This window comes from Pituophis catenifer, unplaced genomic scaffold (genome assembly GCF_029215685.1).
Source record: "Pituophis catenifer annectens isolate HBS135680 unplaced genomic scaffold, rPitCat1.0.hap2 SCAF_3, whole genome shotgun sequence".
Taxonomy (NCBI): domain Eukaryota; kingdom Metazoa; phylum Chordata; class Lepidosauria; order Squamata; family Colubridae; genus Pituophis; species Pituophis catenifer.
In genome coordinates, this window is record NW_027256883.1 from 199,187,924 (window position 1) to 199,205,149 (window position 17,226).

At 40.3% G+C, this 17,226-nt stretch overlaps 1 protein-coding gene across 2 annotated transcripts; it reads right to left on the minus strand.

Moving 5' to 3' along the window:
• Positions 1 to 838: 838 nt before the first annotated feature.
• AURKA (aurora kinase A) lies at positions 839 to 13,692 on the minus strand. Of its 2 annotated transcripts, XM_070941760.1 has the most exons (9): positions 13,668 to 13,692; positions 11,633 to 11,685; positions 10,855 to 11,110; positions 7,977 to 8,082; positions 6,057 to 6,248; positions 5,340 to 5,478; positions 2,908 to 3,056; positions 1,919 to 2,093; positions 839 to 1,605 (listed from the first exon to the last, which is right to left on the minus strand). In XM_070941760.1, exons 1-9 carry the CDS (start codon positions 13,690 to 13,692, stop codon positions 1,414 to 1,416), a joined length of 1,287 nt encoding a protein of 428 aa, XP_070797861.1. In that variant the 3' UTR covers positions 839 to 1,413. The 2 variants fall into 2 exon arrangements, with proteins under 2 accessions (XP_070797861.1, XP_070797860.1); XM_070941759.1 differs by lacking the exon at positions 13,668 to 13,692 and having other exon boundaries at positions 7,977 to 8,118; positions 11,633 to 11,683.
• Positions 13,693 to 17,226: the final 3,534 nt, after the last annotated feature.

The following is a 17,226-nucleotide window of genomic DNA, read 5'->3' on the forward strand; positions in this document are numbered from 1 at the left end:
TCAGTTCGGCTGAACTGGTAGCATTTCACCCCTGGTTTACAGGCATGGTAGGATTTCCAAACAGTAAAATGGTTGAGTAATTTAATGACAGTGGATAATAGTATTAGCATACATAATAGGGCAGGTGGCCAATTTGAGAATATGGGAGGGGGCAATTAGAAGCTAGAATTCACCATTTTTCTTGAGTTTGGTATGGTGTGATATGGAATGTTTGGTTCTTTAAATGGTATTTTTGCCTATTTATAGTGTTTATATATTTCCTACTGCAAAATGGCTGCTCTTGATTTGTAACCATTATAGTCAGAAGAAGCTTCCAGAGGCTACAAAAACCACACATTCCCACATCTCCTTGCTTAATAACCCACAAAGTCCTGGGGTTACATTAACAGGGTGTGCTGGGATTGCCATCACCAAATGATGCTGTCACACAAAATTACACTTTTATGACCGCTTTAGTTAGCTTCAGCAATCCTGGTGCCAATTTTCATCATAACCCCAGGATAACTCCAGAATTGCCTGGAATCACTACATGCCAAAAGAGGGCTTGTATTTTCAGGATCAAACATCATTCAGTTTATCTGAACTGTACAGGTTGTCAGAAGTAATACACCCTTCAGGGCTGACACAGGTAGCTTGAAGTGAAATGTGTTATACGTTTGGATAAATGTAAATTCTAAAAGTGAAGTACCATTAGATGCAAAAGTATACGTGCTGCAGAACCATCATGATTTTGCAATAAAGTTTTACTAGTGCTTAAACAAATACATTATTTAAAAATTGATCAAAAGTAGTTAATACAGTTTTTCTTGTAAGAACTTACACTGAACAATTGCTTACTATCAAGGATATCCTAGGAAGTAGGAAATCTCTGACCACTGAATAAAGCAGTTAGGTATCCAAAAACAAGATGTCTGAAAGCACTGGGTTATTGTTTATAGTCTTTAGACTTCAAAGAATTTCCTATCTGAAGACAGGACAACGACCGCACAAGTAGCTCATATTTACAGAAGCAGACACTATCCATGTCACATCACTGCACAGGTTAACCTTAGGGTGTTATTGCACCGTTCCAATAACTTCATGTAGATATCAAGCAGCAAGGAGGATCAACAGAATAGGAGCTACGTATCTGAGAAAGTCCTGAGCAAGATGTGCCCCAGCAGCTTTGAATCACATGCATGAAGATTTCAAGTATGTCTTCCAGATATCCACAAACTGCTTTGAATGGAACTACAAGCATTGCAGCATGCCTGTGAAAACTGCAGCTCAGACTTCATCATGTTCATAGAGGTTCGTTGTGCAGGAAACTTTTGACTTCTTTTTGAGACCAATTCTATGCTTCCTATCTCAGTTGTCTTACAATTCGTTGCCATCTCTGCTGCTTGGGAAATGCAATCAGCCATGCTTATTATGCTATGACTGAGTTTTATTAGCAACAGTGGTTTCCACCATGTTATGCTTGGGAGATTTAGTAGAGTTTGATGTAACCCATGGATGTTTAAGCACACCTTCCAGTAGTAATCTCTGCTTTGGGTCATGCTTCAAGAGCTTTGAAATCAGATCCCGAGCTCCCTCTGTTACAAAAGGAGGAAACCTGTACTCCACCTTTAAACCAAAGAAAATTACAGTTACGCACAAAGCACTGCATTCACTTCTTCCCATTGTAGAGTCCAGGTAGAAAATAACATTTAGTTTGGCAGTAGCATATCAATGTAAGACACTATCCAAATAATTGTTAATAGTGCAGAAATTGAACCTGAATTCATAAGTAAAAATTCTAATCCGTGATTAACATCAGGGAAATTGTTAAGGTAGTTTTAGGCTTCTCAAAATCTCAAAGGTTACTCATATAGAGTGAGTCATGGATTACAAGAAAACAAAAATATAAAATACACCAAGCCAGATAAATTCAACTTACCCTTGAAATGGCTCTATATGTATCCTGATACGTTTCTGCTTCAAAAGGAGGCTTTCCTACTAAAAATTCATAACATAAGACACCAAGACTCCACAGGTCCACTGTTTCATCATGTGTCCTCCCTTCAATCATTTCAGGTGGTAGGTAATCAAGGGTGCCACATATTGTTGACCTCCTAGGGATAGCAAAGTATAGAGCAGTCAGCAAACCATGTTATTTATCTAAAAACCACAATAAATGCTATTTGTTTATTTATTTCATGTATTTATATGCCGCCCTTCTCTAGAAGGACTCAGGGCGGCGAACACAAGTTAAAAACATGTACAACAAAATCCTATTTTAAACCAAATTAACTAATAAATAAATATTTAATAATACTGATAAGCTACTCTGCTTATTATTATTATGTTTTAAGACATTTTGTATATGGATGTTACCTAACCCTAAATCTTTCTACCATCACTATCACAAAGTACTTGACATTTTTGGATGTCACAAGAAACAATCCTTTCTCAAACTCAAATCCAAAGTTCCTTTGTAGAACATGAAGTCCTCCACTGTTCACACTTCTCTACATATCATCATCCTTACTTCTTTATTAGACCTTGTTTCCCATCTACCTACTTCCTGGTTTCTAGGATATTATCAGTGTTCTCTTGTTTATTGCATTCACAACTAACTTGCTGTTGGTTTATTCATAAAATAACTAGGATTGTTGGTGTGTTATTTTGACTTGAATTGAGTTAAAAGTGTTCTACTTTCTTATATATTCAATTATTAAATGATTTTCTTTAGATAGTTATATATTAGTATAAACTGTACCACTTTAAACATATTTTCAAATTAAGAGTTATATCCTCAACTGAAAGAATCAGAAAGTTAGTTAGCTATTTTTTGTACATTTTACTACTTCTAGAAAAGTACGTTGTATATTCAAGTAATTCTAAGCCAATTCTACTCTCAAACTTTAGTATTACAGAGTCTCCTACCTAGAAGATGGGGCATGTACAGACCATCCAAAGTCAGCAATCTTGAGCTCTCCATTTGATCCCAGCAACAAGTTTTCAGGTTTGATGTCCCTATGAATTACTCTTTTTGAATGACAATATAACAATGCATCTGCGAGTTCAGTCACATACTGTAGAAGAAACCAACATTTGCAAATAAGGCTTAACAATTTCAAATAATGCAATTGACGCTGATATGGCCAATGAGTATTTATTCATCTTATATTATATGATAAAAATAACTACCAAAAAGAACAGGAAAACTACTACATTATTAGGCTAAACAGCAAGTCTCTACTATGTAAAGTTTCCCTTAACTGTTATGGGTCTCACCATCCCCTTAATAGTCAGATACCTGAAGTGTTACCAAAATTTCAGGAAGGTTCTGCTTGCATTGGTTTAATTACGGACGTTTGCTTTAATACAAAAGCAAATACAAATACAGTGGTTTCTATGCTTACTAACCATTGGCCTTCATCATGTAAAATGCATGTAACTTTGTCTCAAAAGATTAAAAAGAAATTCATGTACTTATTTTGTACTTTTCTGGCAAGCAGGTGTTAGCACGTTAAACAAAATTTGATGAGACCATAGAAGGTACATTGAAGATCTCTCCAATATTAAATGTTCTATCAATGACTAGGATGCGTGTACTTATGGAATGCACTTCTGGAATCTTTGACAGACAGTTTCTAAAACTGTAGTACTTGTTCTCCCTTAAGCTACTGAAAATGGGTCAACAGTTCTTCTCGGCATTATTCCACTCCCCCACTCATTGCCACTTTCACATGATGGGTGGGAACAGCCCATTAACTCAAGTTCTTTGTAGAAAGGTTGCCTCACTTTTTCTGTTGCTAATTTTTTAAGAGACTTTCAAAAAAAATGCCTATTTTCCAAAGCTGTATTTCTATTTTCAATGTCCCAAAGTCTAAAGAGCATTTTAAAAACAAATGCATTTTTAGAAACCCTATGTCAAATGTCTTTCTCAAAGAAAACAATCCCTAATCATGCCATAAAGGACAAGAAAAACAGTACTTCCTTTGCATATATACAAATCGGATGACCAATGGAAAAAATTGCAACAGAATCATAGTATTCCCATCATTACATGAAAATAATAAGATGAACTAGATTGCCAATTAATTGGAAATGCAGAGGGAAAATTAAATCAGCTCAAGAATGAACCTGTAAAGTTGCCCAGATATCATTTAAGTCATGAAAAAAAAAATGGCACAAAAATCTTGAATCCACAGCCATTGGTAATTGATTTCTATCCCAAAACATTTACAGGACACCAGATGGAGACACCACAATTTAAATATAATGAATAGCCATTTTATTTTAAACTTCCATTCTCTTCTATGAAAGCTGAGCACCTTTAAATATGTTTTCCCTGTTAATTTCAGAAGTTTTAAACAAAACAGGCACACATTCTGGTGAGAGAGGTTCTCGCATGTGTCCAAAAGCTTGGAAGAATAAATCCTGGTCCCAGTGACCGATTCAGATTGGATCCTGCAACATTAAACTGAGAAATATATATTTCCCTTCATTTGAAAACAGCTTCAGTGAAGTACTCCCACTTGGCCTCTAAGTGGTGATCTGTGTCATGCCCCTGAGATGGAGAGGCTAGCTCCTTTGGCCTTGGAGTAAACCTGGAGGAAGAGCAGTCAGTCCAGGCAAGGCTTTTCTGAAATAGTAAGGCCTGCAGACAGGGAGAGCTCAGGAGAAGAGCAAGGACTACCCCCCTCCTCCTGGTCCAAGAGCAAGGAGGGAAGAGAGACGGCGAGATCAACACAGATTGAGCCGACTACAAAGGAGAGTGCCCCGCCCCCTTTCACAAGGCACATCTGGGGACTGAGATGTAAGGAGGTGCCGGTGGGAGGAGCGTTTGTTGGGAACAATCATTGAATCTGTGGAGCCTCGTGGACACTGGCCAAAGCCTGGAGATTGCTGTACTCTGTCTTGTGGGGCTTGCCAGTTTGCCTGCTTCACTGAACTTCTTCCTCTGGTTACTGTTTAGCTAACCTGGCTTATTGGACTACTTGCAGCCAGAGGCTTCTGAAGGTGGGTGTGAGAGCTTTGCTCCAGGACTTGTAGTGAATATGGGAACGTTTGGGGGCACAGCTGGAGCAATAAAGGGGAGTGAGACCTGTTCTCTGGTTGTGTTGCTTTCATGCAATGCCCCAGGTCACCACAATCTGCTTCAGAGAGAGAAGCTATGAACTTTTCTACCTACATGAAAATTTCCAAATGATTTTTAAAAAAACCCCTCTCTCTTAAACCAAAGCCATTCAACATACTCAGATTCAAATCGCTAGAGGAATAACCATAGCAGAGCACCCATTTCCAAACAAGGGAAAAACAGCCTTAGTATTTCATACATAAAAGCATGCATTGCCATTTGCAAACCGTACAGTAGCTGTTCGTTGCTCATCAAACTTTGTAAGCTTCTGAAGTTCTTTGTACACTTCTCCACGAGGTGCGTGTTCCAAAATTAAGTACACTCTTGTTGCATCATGGAAGTAACCATACAGCCGGAGAATATTGGGATGCCTACAAAAGAGGCATATGGATTTTTAAACAAGACCGTTGCTATTAATAAGCTAAACACTTCTATAACTCCCTCCTTGTTATATACAAGCGATAAACAACATTGAGAGGTTGAAGCCAAGCAGGCTGTTCAATATATTGCCAAAAAAAAGTTGGGTCAAGTTTTTTCAGCTATTTGAAAGAGTTTTGACGAGACTATAAACTTCTGGAAAGCCTCTGCAATACTAGCTATTCTCATCACCTTCTCCATTGGCCAGAAATGGCCACTTTTCAGGGTAACTTAGAGATGATCTAGGAATGAGAGCAGTTGGCCTCCTAAAGGCCTTTACTTTTTATTCCTACTTTCAAAACCTGATAAATATATCAAAGACGTCCCTCCAAAGCCATCTCTGTGTGGGTAAGAGAAAATGAAGAATTAGAATCCCTTCCCAGAGGTCTCCTTTTCCACTTTTTACCTATAATTCTGAACAATAATTGTACTACTGAATGTTTACTCTTTTACTGTCCTATTTTGGCAGGGTAAGCCTTGTTTGCTGTATATGGCCTCCAGGCTACCCCTCTGTATTTTTATTCAACCTTACCGAAGATGAGACTGTATTTCTACTTCTCGCCGCAGCTGATGTTCTACACCTGCTTTTTCCAACTGTGCTTTAAACAAGACTTTCAGTGCCAAAATGAATTTGCTCCGTTTCTCTCGAGCCAGGTACACATTTCCAAATTTTCCTTTTCCCAAAGGACGGCCAATTTCAAAGTCTTCAAGGAACCACTGTTTTCTATTAAAAAAAAAAGCATTAGAATATGAAATAAGAACACTTTGTTCTCTCCTCAAAACTTGCAGTTTGTATAGGAAATCCTTCTAAAGGACAAACTTTTTCTGGGGATACTTAGAGGCACAGTGGGATAGGTAAAAGCACTTGGTTTCCTGAGGAATGCAGAAGAAAATGCTTTCTTTGAAAACCATTTTCAGCAAGACTGAATTAACATAAATGTCTATAGGAGTGCAAATGTTCTGACTTGAAAAATAACACAATTAAACCCACCACATAAAATCACAGGTGCCCAAGGATAAGAACCCCACTGACAAGAAGAAAAAAAAATACATTAGTAAGAGTAGAGCTCATCTAACCAGCTGACTCAAATGTCTAGGGCAGGGGCCTGCAACCTTAAGCACTCAAAAGAACCACTTGGACCCGTTTCCCACAGAAAAGAAACACACGGGAGTCACAAAACCTGGGTGGGCGTGGCCAACTTTATGTCACTCACTCCCACCCAGTCACATGACCCCCTAGCCATGCCTACCCAGCCACAAAACCATTCTGTCTCTCTTCCCCTCTCCCCCCTCCCGTGTCTCTCTCTCTCTGTATCTCCTTCTCTTCCTCTCTCACTCCTCTCTCTCTCTCTCTCTCTCTCTCTCTCTGTGTGTGTGTGTGTGTGTGTCTCCCCACTCCCTTTGAGCGACCATCCTCCTCCTCCCTCCTCTTCTCGTGATGCCCTGGCCGGCCATGGCTGAACCAGGAGCGTGCGCACGCACAGAGAAACCCTCCCCAAGAGAGCACCAAAGCGCAGCAAAAGCACACGTAGGGTGGGCAGCTGCTCGCTTAGGAGTCTTAACAGGACGCGGTTTCTCTCCTGCACTACTGCTCCAGCCATCACCTTGCCGTTTCATCCCCCACCCCCAGCAGCTCTTCAGCTGAGTGCGGAGGGTGCGAACTCCAGCCCAAAGTGGCAGGAAGTGAAAGCTGCCTTACATGCAAATGTGGCACGAAGGCAGGTCCAAGGAAGCTTCGCTCCTGCACTCCCCTCCTCCTCCCACTCTCGTGACGCCTTGGCCGTCTGTGGCTGAGCCAGGAGCATGCGCGCGCGTGGGGAGACCCTCCTTAAGCGAGCCGCTGCCTGCCCCGCACGCACATTTCCTGAGCTTCAGCGCTTGCTTGAGGAGGGTTTCCCCACACGTGCGCATGCGGCCAGCTCAGCCACAGTCAGGGTGTCATGAGAGTGGGAGGAGGAGATCTGGCGACGGCTGGATCATTAGTGCAGGAGAGAAGCCACGTCCTGTTAAGACCCTCCTAAGCGAGCGGCCACCAACCCCGCACGCATCTTTGCTGCACTTTGGCGCTCGCTTGAGGAGGGTCTTCTCGCACATGTGCACGCTCCCGGCTCAAGGGGGGAGGAGAGTGCAGGAGTGAAGCTGCCCTGTACCTGCCTTCGCGTCACATTTGCACATAAGGCAGCCTTTGCTTCCTGCCGCTTCGGGCTGGAGTCAAAAAAAGAAATGAGGGGCAAGGCCAACCAGTGATGGGACAGGGAGCCGCGGCAGAGGGCCCAAAGAGCCGCATGCGGCTCCGAAGCCATGGGTTGCCGACCCATGGTCTAGGGAAACAGCCAGGTCTTCAATCCTTTACATAAGGCTAACAGGCTTGGATCCATCTGAATTTCCCAATACGAAGCGTACATACCTTTGTATATATATATCCACCCACAAAAACAAAATAAGAACTTACCTTTTAGTTTCACTTTTTGATGCCCCTTTGCTCTCACTTTTTGAATCGGAAGCTCCTTTTGCCTCAGTTGTTACAGCTGATACATCTTCAGCTTCAGGCTTTTTTCCTGGACATAGGAAAGTTAAATTTTCTAAAGCAAGCTCTGAAGTTAAAAAAATTGAGCAGATTCTTTTAAATTGTTCCTCTCCGTGGCAGGTTTGGAGTGCGCACTTTATAGATGATGCAGAAATTAAAGATGTATGATCTCTTCGTGTTTAGCCACAGCAATACATTCTAGAAATATAGTTGCTAAGCAAATCTTGTGACCGAGAAGACACTGAAAATTGCTTGGTTGTTGTTATCTCGCACGTGCGCGTGTACACACACACACACACACACACACACACACACATTTTTATGTAAGGGTGAATACTTTTAAATTAACTCTCTTGCCTGGCAATTTTTTCTCTATTCTACTTATCTTTAGAAATTATGTAATATTGTAATCAAAATAGCTCTGGGTGAATATCTAGAGCCGATGGAATATCTTAAATATGACTGGTGACTGGTGGGCTAGCAAGAAACCCTTAATTCTAAGTAATTAAGGGTTTCTTGCTAGCCCATCAGTCATATTTAAGATATTCCGTCTGCTCTAGATATATGAAGGAAATACTTTATATTTAGAAGATAGCATCCTGCATTAAATCAAGTATGGACCATCTATGTTTGCCCAAGGACTACCATTGGATGAGAAAGAATGGACAGGATTTTATTACATATGGATGTACTTGAGGCTTCTTACTTTTTCTAAATAAGTTGTTCCCCTTTCAGTATTTATGTGTTATGGATGAGGGGTTGTAACATTTTCTGCCTCTAAATGAGAAAATGTGAATTTCAAACATGCTCACAGCCAAAATTCTGTGACACTCTGAAAGAGATTTTCAGCACCAACTGGGAGAATATTGATTCCCTGCTACTGGTAAGCAATCCAAGAAGCCATCTCTAACCTTCCATTCACTTTTGCAAAGATCTTACATGGATTCAGTTTTCACGATTCATGCAGTTTTAAGAATCTTTTAACTAATGATTTTGCAGACAAATAAATGTCCACATTTAAAAATGAATCGATATTGCAACATGAGTAGATGCATTACTGAGATAGCACTATTTACTATATTCATATTTCTGTATCCACAAAAGAGAACACAGCTTGTTTTAAGACTTAACTTCATGATTAAATATTTAAATATAGGTAGTCCTCAACTTACGACCACAACTGAATCCAACGTTTATGTTGCTAAATGAGAAATTTGTTGTGCGTTTTGCCTCACTTTACGACTTTTCTTGCCACAGTTGTTAAGTGAATCACTGCAGTTGTTAAATTAGTAACACAGTTATTAAGGGAATCTGGCTTCCCCATTGACTTTGCTTCTCAGAAGGTCGCAAAGGGGGATCACATGACCCCGGGACATTGCAACCGTCATAAATCTGAGTCGGTTGTCAAGCATCCAAATGTAAATCACGTGACCATGGGGATGCTGCAACAGTCATAAGTCTGAAAATTGGTCACGTCACTTTTTTCAGTGCCATTGTAACTTCACTAAGTGAACTTTTGTAAGTCGAGGACTACCTGTAGTGTTTGTTAAGTGAATCACATGGTCATCAAGCAACTACAGCTTTTCCCATTGACTTTGTTGGAAGCCAGCTGGAAAAGTTGCAAATGTTGATCAGATGAACCCTGGATATTGCAACCATTGTAAATACAGGCTGCTTACCAAGTCCCAGAATTTTGATTACATGACTACAGGGGTACTGCAACAGTTTTAAGTGTAAGGACCAGACATTTTCAGCAACGCTATAACTTGAAAAGGTCGCTAAACAAAATCATAAATTGAGGACTACCTGTACCAACCCATAACCAGTCAAATTTTTGCAGATGATTTTCATTTGAATTTCAATTCACTATATTTTCCAATACTGTTTTAAAGCTGCTCTTTTTGCTCCTTATCATATATAGATACATGTTTCCCTGAAAATAAGCCCTAGCATGATTTTTCTGGATGCTTATAAATCCTACCCCAAAATAATACCTAACTGGAAAATAAACCCGAATGCGACTTTTGGAGCAAAAATTAATATAAGACCAGATCTTATTTTTGGGGAAACATGGTAATCCTCGATTTAGGATAATTGGGACTGGAATTTTCATTGCTAAATGATATAGTTGTAAAGCACAATCTCATTGGTTAGCAAGGCGAATCCTTGAAGACTCAGTTGCTGTCACTGAATGAGTGCCACAGTCTTTAGGTGAGATAACTTTCTACCTGCTTCTTTGAATCAGTCACTGGAAAAGCCAGCAGAAAGTTACAAGTCCCAAGCTGACTGGCAGGTAAGTGGCTGCTGTCAGGTGATAAAGAGAGTGGGGAAGACAAAGGGGATGCAAGGTGTCTAGAAGCACTGTGCAGCTCAGGAAGGGTGTCAGTGGCCAGCATGGCACAAGTATAGAAGAGCTGGGGAACTGCGTGGGCAGAGCCTTATCCCAGTGAGTTGTGAGCTTCCATGCTAGCTTCTCCATTGGCTTTCTAAGGAAGCCATCGGGAAAGGTTCCAAGGGAGATCCCATGATTGTAGAGTGCTTGGAAACCAGTTGTAAGTTGAAATATGTCACCAAGTGCATAGATAGCGATCATGTGACCATGAGGGCATTGCAATGTCAGTAATTTTAGTGTCCAATTGCAAGTCCTTTCATTCAGCTACTAACAGTCACCGAATTAGTGGCCTTAATTCAAGGACTACCTGTATCGTAACCATCAATAGATTTTTCTACAATGATTAGAAATAGCTGAAACAGGAATAATTACTGTTATAAAGTTAGAAATAACTGAAACAGTAGTACTTACCGGATGCAGAAGGCTGCTGAGAGATTATACCAGGTTTATTTGGACCTGAGTTCCTAGATGTTGGTTGAACTGCAGATGTTGGTCGCTGCTGACTTGTGTAGTTGGAACATTTTGGATGGGCAACAGCAGGTTTCTGTGCCTGAGACTGAATAGGCACTCTCTGGGGTATATTTGAAGCAGAAAGAACACGCTGTGGTTGAATTCCAGTCCTCAGTGCCCGATTCTGAGTCATAGGAATACGCTTTGGACCATCTACCTGATTTAAAAATAAAAAATAAACACACAACTTTGAACAGTTTCAAACACCTAAGGAAAAACAGAAGTTGCAAAATTTCTTAGGATTCAGTTTATTTCAACATAAAACCACTATAGGGCATTGGTGCCCTATAGTTTTGAAAGTTCATACTGTAGTTTAAAATAGCAAAAGTTAAGTAGTCAACTCACAACTACAATTATGAACAGAATTTCAGTCATAAATCATTGGGGTCAGACCATGTCACGAGAGCAGGTTGTACAATCATTTTTATGAAGGTTGTAAGTCCTGCTTCTGTGGTATTTAAGCTAATGATGTGGTCAGTAAGTGAATAATATGGTCATAAGTGCGAATTCAACTTAACCAATGGCAATCACGTGAGCACAGGATGCTGCAATGGATTGTAAATACAAGCCCATTGACAAGCATCCAAATTGTGGTCACTTGACTACAAGGGGCAGTGCAAAGTTGAAATCCAAAAAGGCAAGAATTACACTATCCAATACACACAAGGGGTCACTTTACCTTGCTGCTATGTGGGTGTCCATTCTGGTTTTCTTTACTCGATTTGTCCATTACTATATTGAGGAACAAAAAAATCCAGGCATTCGTCATGTTAACATAAAATACCTAAAACTTTTGTCTCTCATATTCCATTATGGTATTTGAGACATTTCAATATCTTCAACCTATTCATATTAGTAAACCCTTGGAAAAATTAAGTCATTACTGCATGAATTCTGACCTCAAGGAAGTACACATCAATTTATCTATGTAATGCACAATACAATATACATCACACAGGCAAAGAAATGCAGTTTCTTTCTTAGCGTTATGAAAGCATTTCAATAGCATAAACTGGCTAAAAAAGCTTTATAATTGTTACAAAAGCAAATGCTTATTCATAGTAATGTAAATTAATTTTTAGGTTTTCATCTGGAACAAGAAAGATGAGATGAAGAGACATCAAAGTACCAAAGATTTGAAAAACACAAGCCTAAGGTCATGACTCACTGGAGAAAAACCTAATGCTGGGAAAGATTGAGGGCAAAAGAAGAAAGGGAAGACAGAGAATGAGGTGGCTGGATGAAGTCACTGAAGCAGTAGGTGTGAGCTTAAATGGACTCTAGAGGATGGTAGAGGACAGGAAGGCCTGGAGGAACATTATCCTTGGGGTTGCGATGGGTCGGACATGACTTCGCAACTAACAACAACAAAGGTCATGTTGGTTTGTCTGAATGAAGTTACATAACTTTTATTAAATATACTTTTCAGAAAAGACATCGTGTTTGTCTCTCAGATATTTTACATCATGGAACCACAATATGGTACCAATGGACTGATTATCTCTCAGTTGGAACTCAGCATTTTTAAAAAGAAAGCTTGCTGCAAAATAAAACCCCATTTCTCCCCCCCCCCCCAAGAATGCTTCCGGGTTCCACAAAGACTTCAGAGGCATTCTTATAAAATTAATATGGTGGATAATTGCAGTCCAGTTGTTTTTTTGTGGAAGTACGCCCATTTACTCAGAAACAAAGGTGCATGGGGAACAATTGTAGTACACAACACAATAAGGAATGTTACTAGTTTTCTTTCTGGCAACTGAGAGTCCTGTAATTGGCCATCCTCCATGAGAACCATTTTGTAAAAGCATGTGTGACAAGAATACTCTATTCCCAACTGTCTTCTAAGTATTAGCAATTACATAGATGAAAATAGAGGTCAGCTTTCCTCCTGTACCAAGTATGTAAAGCTACCTAGAAGCCGAACAGTCTTAATGCAGTTTTCTCCCAGTCTTAAAGCAACTTTTATCCACAATCCCTTTGCTGTATCCTTTGCAGGATATCTCCCACTTGCTAAATGCACACACCTATTTATATGAAAGAATGAATGAGGACTCTCTCACTCCATTTCAGTACACACTGTCTAGCACCTTCTCTAATGCTTTGATAAAACATAGTTTGTCTGAAGAGCCTGTGGCACTAAATGCAATACTCATCAGAGAAACATAGGCATTAGAATCCATTGTTTTCCCAAAGAGTTCTTCTATTTTTATTTATATCAAAACATGCATTTGCAGTTTATTTCCTTATTATTCCCTCCTTTGTGCTGGTTCTTTTTTTTTTTTAATAACCAACTCCCAGGGAAGTTTAAATAAGGATTAGAGCCCCTGCCTTCAGGGTTAAAAGCAAGTTAGACAGCAAAAAAGGCTGAAGGGCAGGCAAAAAAGAAAAAAAAAACCCTTGTCTCATGTAGCATTTTAAAGGAATTGAAGACACTTATTCCAACGGAACCGATGTTTTATCATTTGGGAAGTCATTTATAGGGCAGATTTAGAACATCACGCAGCCCTCGCCATACTTTTCACCTTGTGATGGTTTTAATAACGAAACGGTTACAGTCCCACGATGTTCCAAAATACTAGTCCCTATAGCGGTTGGAATACAACTCCCATCCTCCCCGGCCATCACACCTATTCTATGATAACGCTCAAGGAAGCCACCAAAACGGGTGGACGCCAGCGCTTAGGGGGGAAAAGCTTCTCCCCGCCATCACTTACAAGGCACTCCCAACAGCCCCGCCATCCACCAGCCGCCCTTCTTTGAAGGCCCCCTCACCTCCGCAGTCCGTCTAGCAGACTCCACCGCCGTTTGAATTCAAATGCCCTCCCGCCTACCTTCAACGCCCTTTAAACCGCCTGCGCGTTCTGATTGGCGAGTCTTTCCCCTTCACTCCAAGAGTCTCGACCGCTCATTGGCTAACTCCATCGATAACACCCGCCTCTTCCTAACCGTTTCGGCTGAGTGAGAGCACCGGTTCCCATTCCAAGCGAGCTCGCCGTCGCTTTAGCTGCTTGGAAAGGGCGGGGCGAGAAGGAGCGTAAACGTATCGGGCATTTTTACGTTAGAGGCGTACACTGCGGTGATTACCGAAACAGGCGCATGAGTTTGCCTGTCATCGCGCCGCCGGGGGGCGTTCGGCCTCGCTTTTCTTCAACGCAAATTGCGTAGTTTCTCAAGCAACGGCAGCCGGCTTCTAACGGCGGCGCGTCCACAGCAGCAGTCAGGCCGGGACTGAAGTGGGGTGCTGAAGGCTGCTTACCTTCCTACTCTCGGACACACTTTTAGACGAAAGCCGCTGCCGCAAAGTTTGAATGAGGCCGTTCCTTTTACATGAGTGGACACCCTTGAGAGCTGCTGCTGCTGCGGGTTACATATCAGCCATTAACACAGTCATGATTAGGACAGGTTGGATGTATATGATGGATGATATCAATAGTCTGGTGCAGTGCTTTAATTATAGGCAGTAAAGCCGCAGCTTCACCTTATTTCTTACTACTTAATAAAAATGGGCTGCCTTTGAGCACAAGGAGAGTCAAACAAGCCATGGATGGATTAGATCAGGCATGAGCGAAGGTCTATTTTGGAATTTGTCACCAGTTTTGCAATTGTCAGAGGCCATTTGTGTTAACTATGTGTGATCTCCACAAAATGCAGCAAGAATAAAGGCAGAAGGGTGCAGTGTGACACTATAACACACTGCAATTTTTTAAAAAAAGATGCTTGTCATTGTCCTGCATTTTATAATCCTAATGTGTTTTTCCTCTATATGCCTCAACAGGAACAATACAAAGAGACGGGCTCAAAAGACTGCAATTTTTGCCACTAATGTTAAAGCCAGCCTTACAAGTTAAGGAATAAGAAGGGTATGCATGAAGAATTTTTCCTGTTTATTTGAACAGTAACACACAATTGGATTGTATAGTTTCTGAGTCAAGCAAGAGACACTCTGCTGCCGAAGAACTTTCCCTCTGAAAGCAAAAAGAGGGAAAATTGAACTACGTTGGATGTTCCAAAACAAGTACCTCCAATTCAGTGAATATTGCAATTGTTTTGTCATATCAAGTTAGCAGTTTTTCACTGTACTCTAAAACAATTTCTAAAAGTAGTACCCATAAACTTAACCAAAAAAAAGGAGAAAAGATTCTCCAGTCCCTATGCTCTTTAAAGGCAACATATTGAAAGTTGTAGATTGATGTGCTCATTTATGAGGACAGTAAGGAACAGATTTCAGAAGTGTGAATATTGTGTGATATATTATTCTCTCAGAAAGAATGTCAAGTCGTCGTATCACTCCGCCATGTGACAGGCGGCAGCTTCCATGGAGCATGACTGGCATGGGCTCACCCACTGGTGAACTGCGGCCAATGCGATTACCATTTCTTGAAGCTGATGTAAGTAGCATTGTTCTTTTGGATTAGTGTAATGGGGCATGTTGATGTGTAAATACCATAAATATAAAATAAGATACTGAAGAATGTAAGAAAAAGCCTGCTAGATTCATTTCTAAAACAAATTTATATAGCTACCCAATTCACACATAGGCAGCTCCAGGAAACTTACACAATTCTAAAAATCCATCATATAATAAATGCCCATTTTTTTAAAAAAACCCATCCCACTCCCATGGCAGCAACAACACAATCAAATCAGCCACTTGATCCACTCTGTCTCCATTTGTGGTCCCCAGGTCTGCTGAAAAACAATTATTTTTTAGGACTTTTCATAAAATCAATGGGGGGGGGGCAACTGTACCTCGGGAAATGATGATGCATAAAAAAAGGGCCACCACAGAGAAGGTCAATGGTCAAATCAAAGGCTCATCTATTCCATTATTGTTATTCTACAGATACCTTTGAAAAGCTTTAAGCAAGTCATGTTTCTAATAGGATCTTCTCTTTTTCAGCAAATTATACTGAAAGGTGTGCTGTTTAACAGATGCCATATAATGAATATAAAACCTAACCCATACACATCCCTGAAATTTTCCAAGATTGCAAACCTCTGGAGTGATTTATTTGAATTTATCTACATTTAAATAGGTAGAGAATTGGAGATTTGCAGCTAGACCTAAGTTTTCATTTTTCTGTCAAATTCCAGATTAAACTGATTGGATTCTGCCGCTGAATAAGAATTTCTAGAAGGAATTCTTCCTTAAATTAGTCCTTTATTTAAGAGGATGGAATTTATTCCTCACCCTTTACCCTTCGTTGTACATTATAAATATTACACAGAATCATAACATTTCATAAAGTACAGTAAGTTCAAAGCTGATGACTTTCAGATGTATTAGACAGACAATTCCCAGCATTTCTGCTGGAAATAAAACTCCAGTGTATACAATACATATATCATTGGCTTGAGGACCTTTACAGTGATATTTATATAATTTATGTAGTTGCCCAGTTCAAGCAACATGACTCTGGTTTTTGGCATACAAATTCACTTAGCAAAATACAGAACAGTGCATGTCATATTTTATTATATTATGATATATATTTCAAGCCTGACTGGGTGGCTCAAGTGGCTAAGACACTGAGCTTGTCAATCAGGTAAACAGTTCTGCAGTTTGAATCCCTAATACAGGTCTCCTGCGTGAGCAGGGGGTTGGACTAGATGACCTCTAAGGTCCCTTCCAACTCTGTTACTGTTAATATTAATATTAAAAAGCTTGTATCATGAATTAAAAATATTGAAAAGGAATTGTTTGACCTGACCTTTTGCTAGGGAACAGGTTGTCCATGCACATACCATGATTTTTTAAAATATGAAATCCACCTCAATTTGACAATTTGGACTCAGTAGTGCCTAAAAGTTTTGAACTTGTGTTGTGCAGACATGTGCACTGAACTGAATCCAGGTAAAAATCCTGGATCCAATTTTTTTTTTTTTTTACTTCTTTTGGATGCTGCTCCTCAATTTTTTTGTTGTTGTTGTTTTTGTTTTTGTCAAAGCTTGTCGGTCGAGCAGAAATTTAAAGTTTTTTTCCAGGCGCAAGGAAGCGATGCGGAAATGTCAAATTTCTGCCAGTTAAAAACACTTCTCACGGGCCCAGTTGCCCTTTAAAAAAAAAACAAAAAAAAAGAGGCAGAGCAAAGGGGAAAGGATCGTTTTCGACCGGCCACTAGGAAGCCCTCGCCCTTTGTTCCCTTTGCCTTGGATCCCAGGCTCAGTTTCAGCTAAGAAAAATCCAAGTTCTACCGGGCTCTTTTTTATTTCAAGCATCGGAACGTTGCGTAGTTTGCGTAAAGCCATCTCTGGCTCTTGTTGGGGGAGGGA

Bases quoted from the DNA above. Each gene is read 5' to 3' on its own strand.
- AURKA (XM_070941759.1), bottom strand. From the start codon at position 11,683: ATGGACAAATCGAGTAAAGAAAACCAGAATGGACACCCACATAGCAGC. The intron at 11,111-11,632 runs GTAAAGTGACCC...TTTTTAAATCAG, and splicing joins GACACCCACATAGCAGCAAG to GTAGATGGTCCAAAGCGTAT. The intron at 2,094-2,907 runs GTAGGAGACTCT...TGCTATCCCTAG, and splicing joins GTACATGCCCCATCTTCTAG to GAGGTCAACAATATGTGGCA.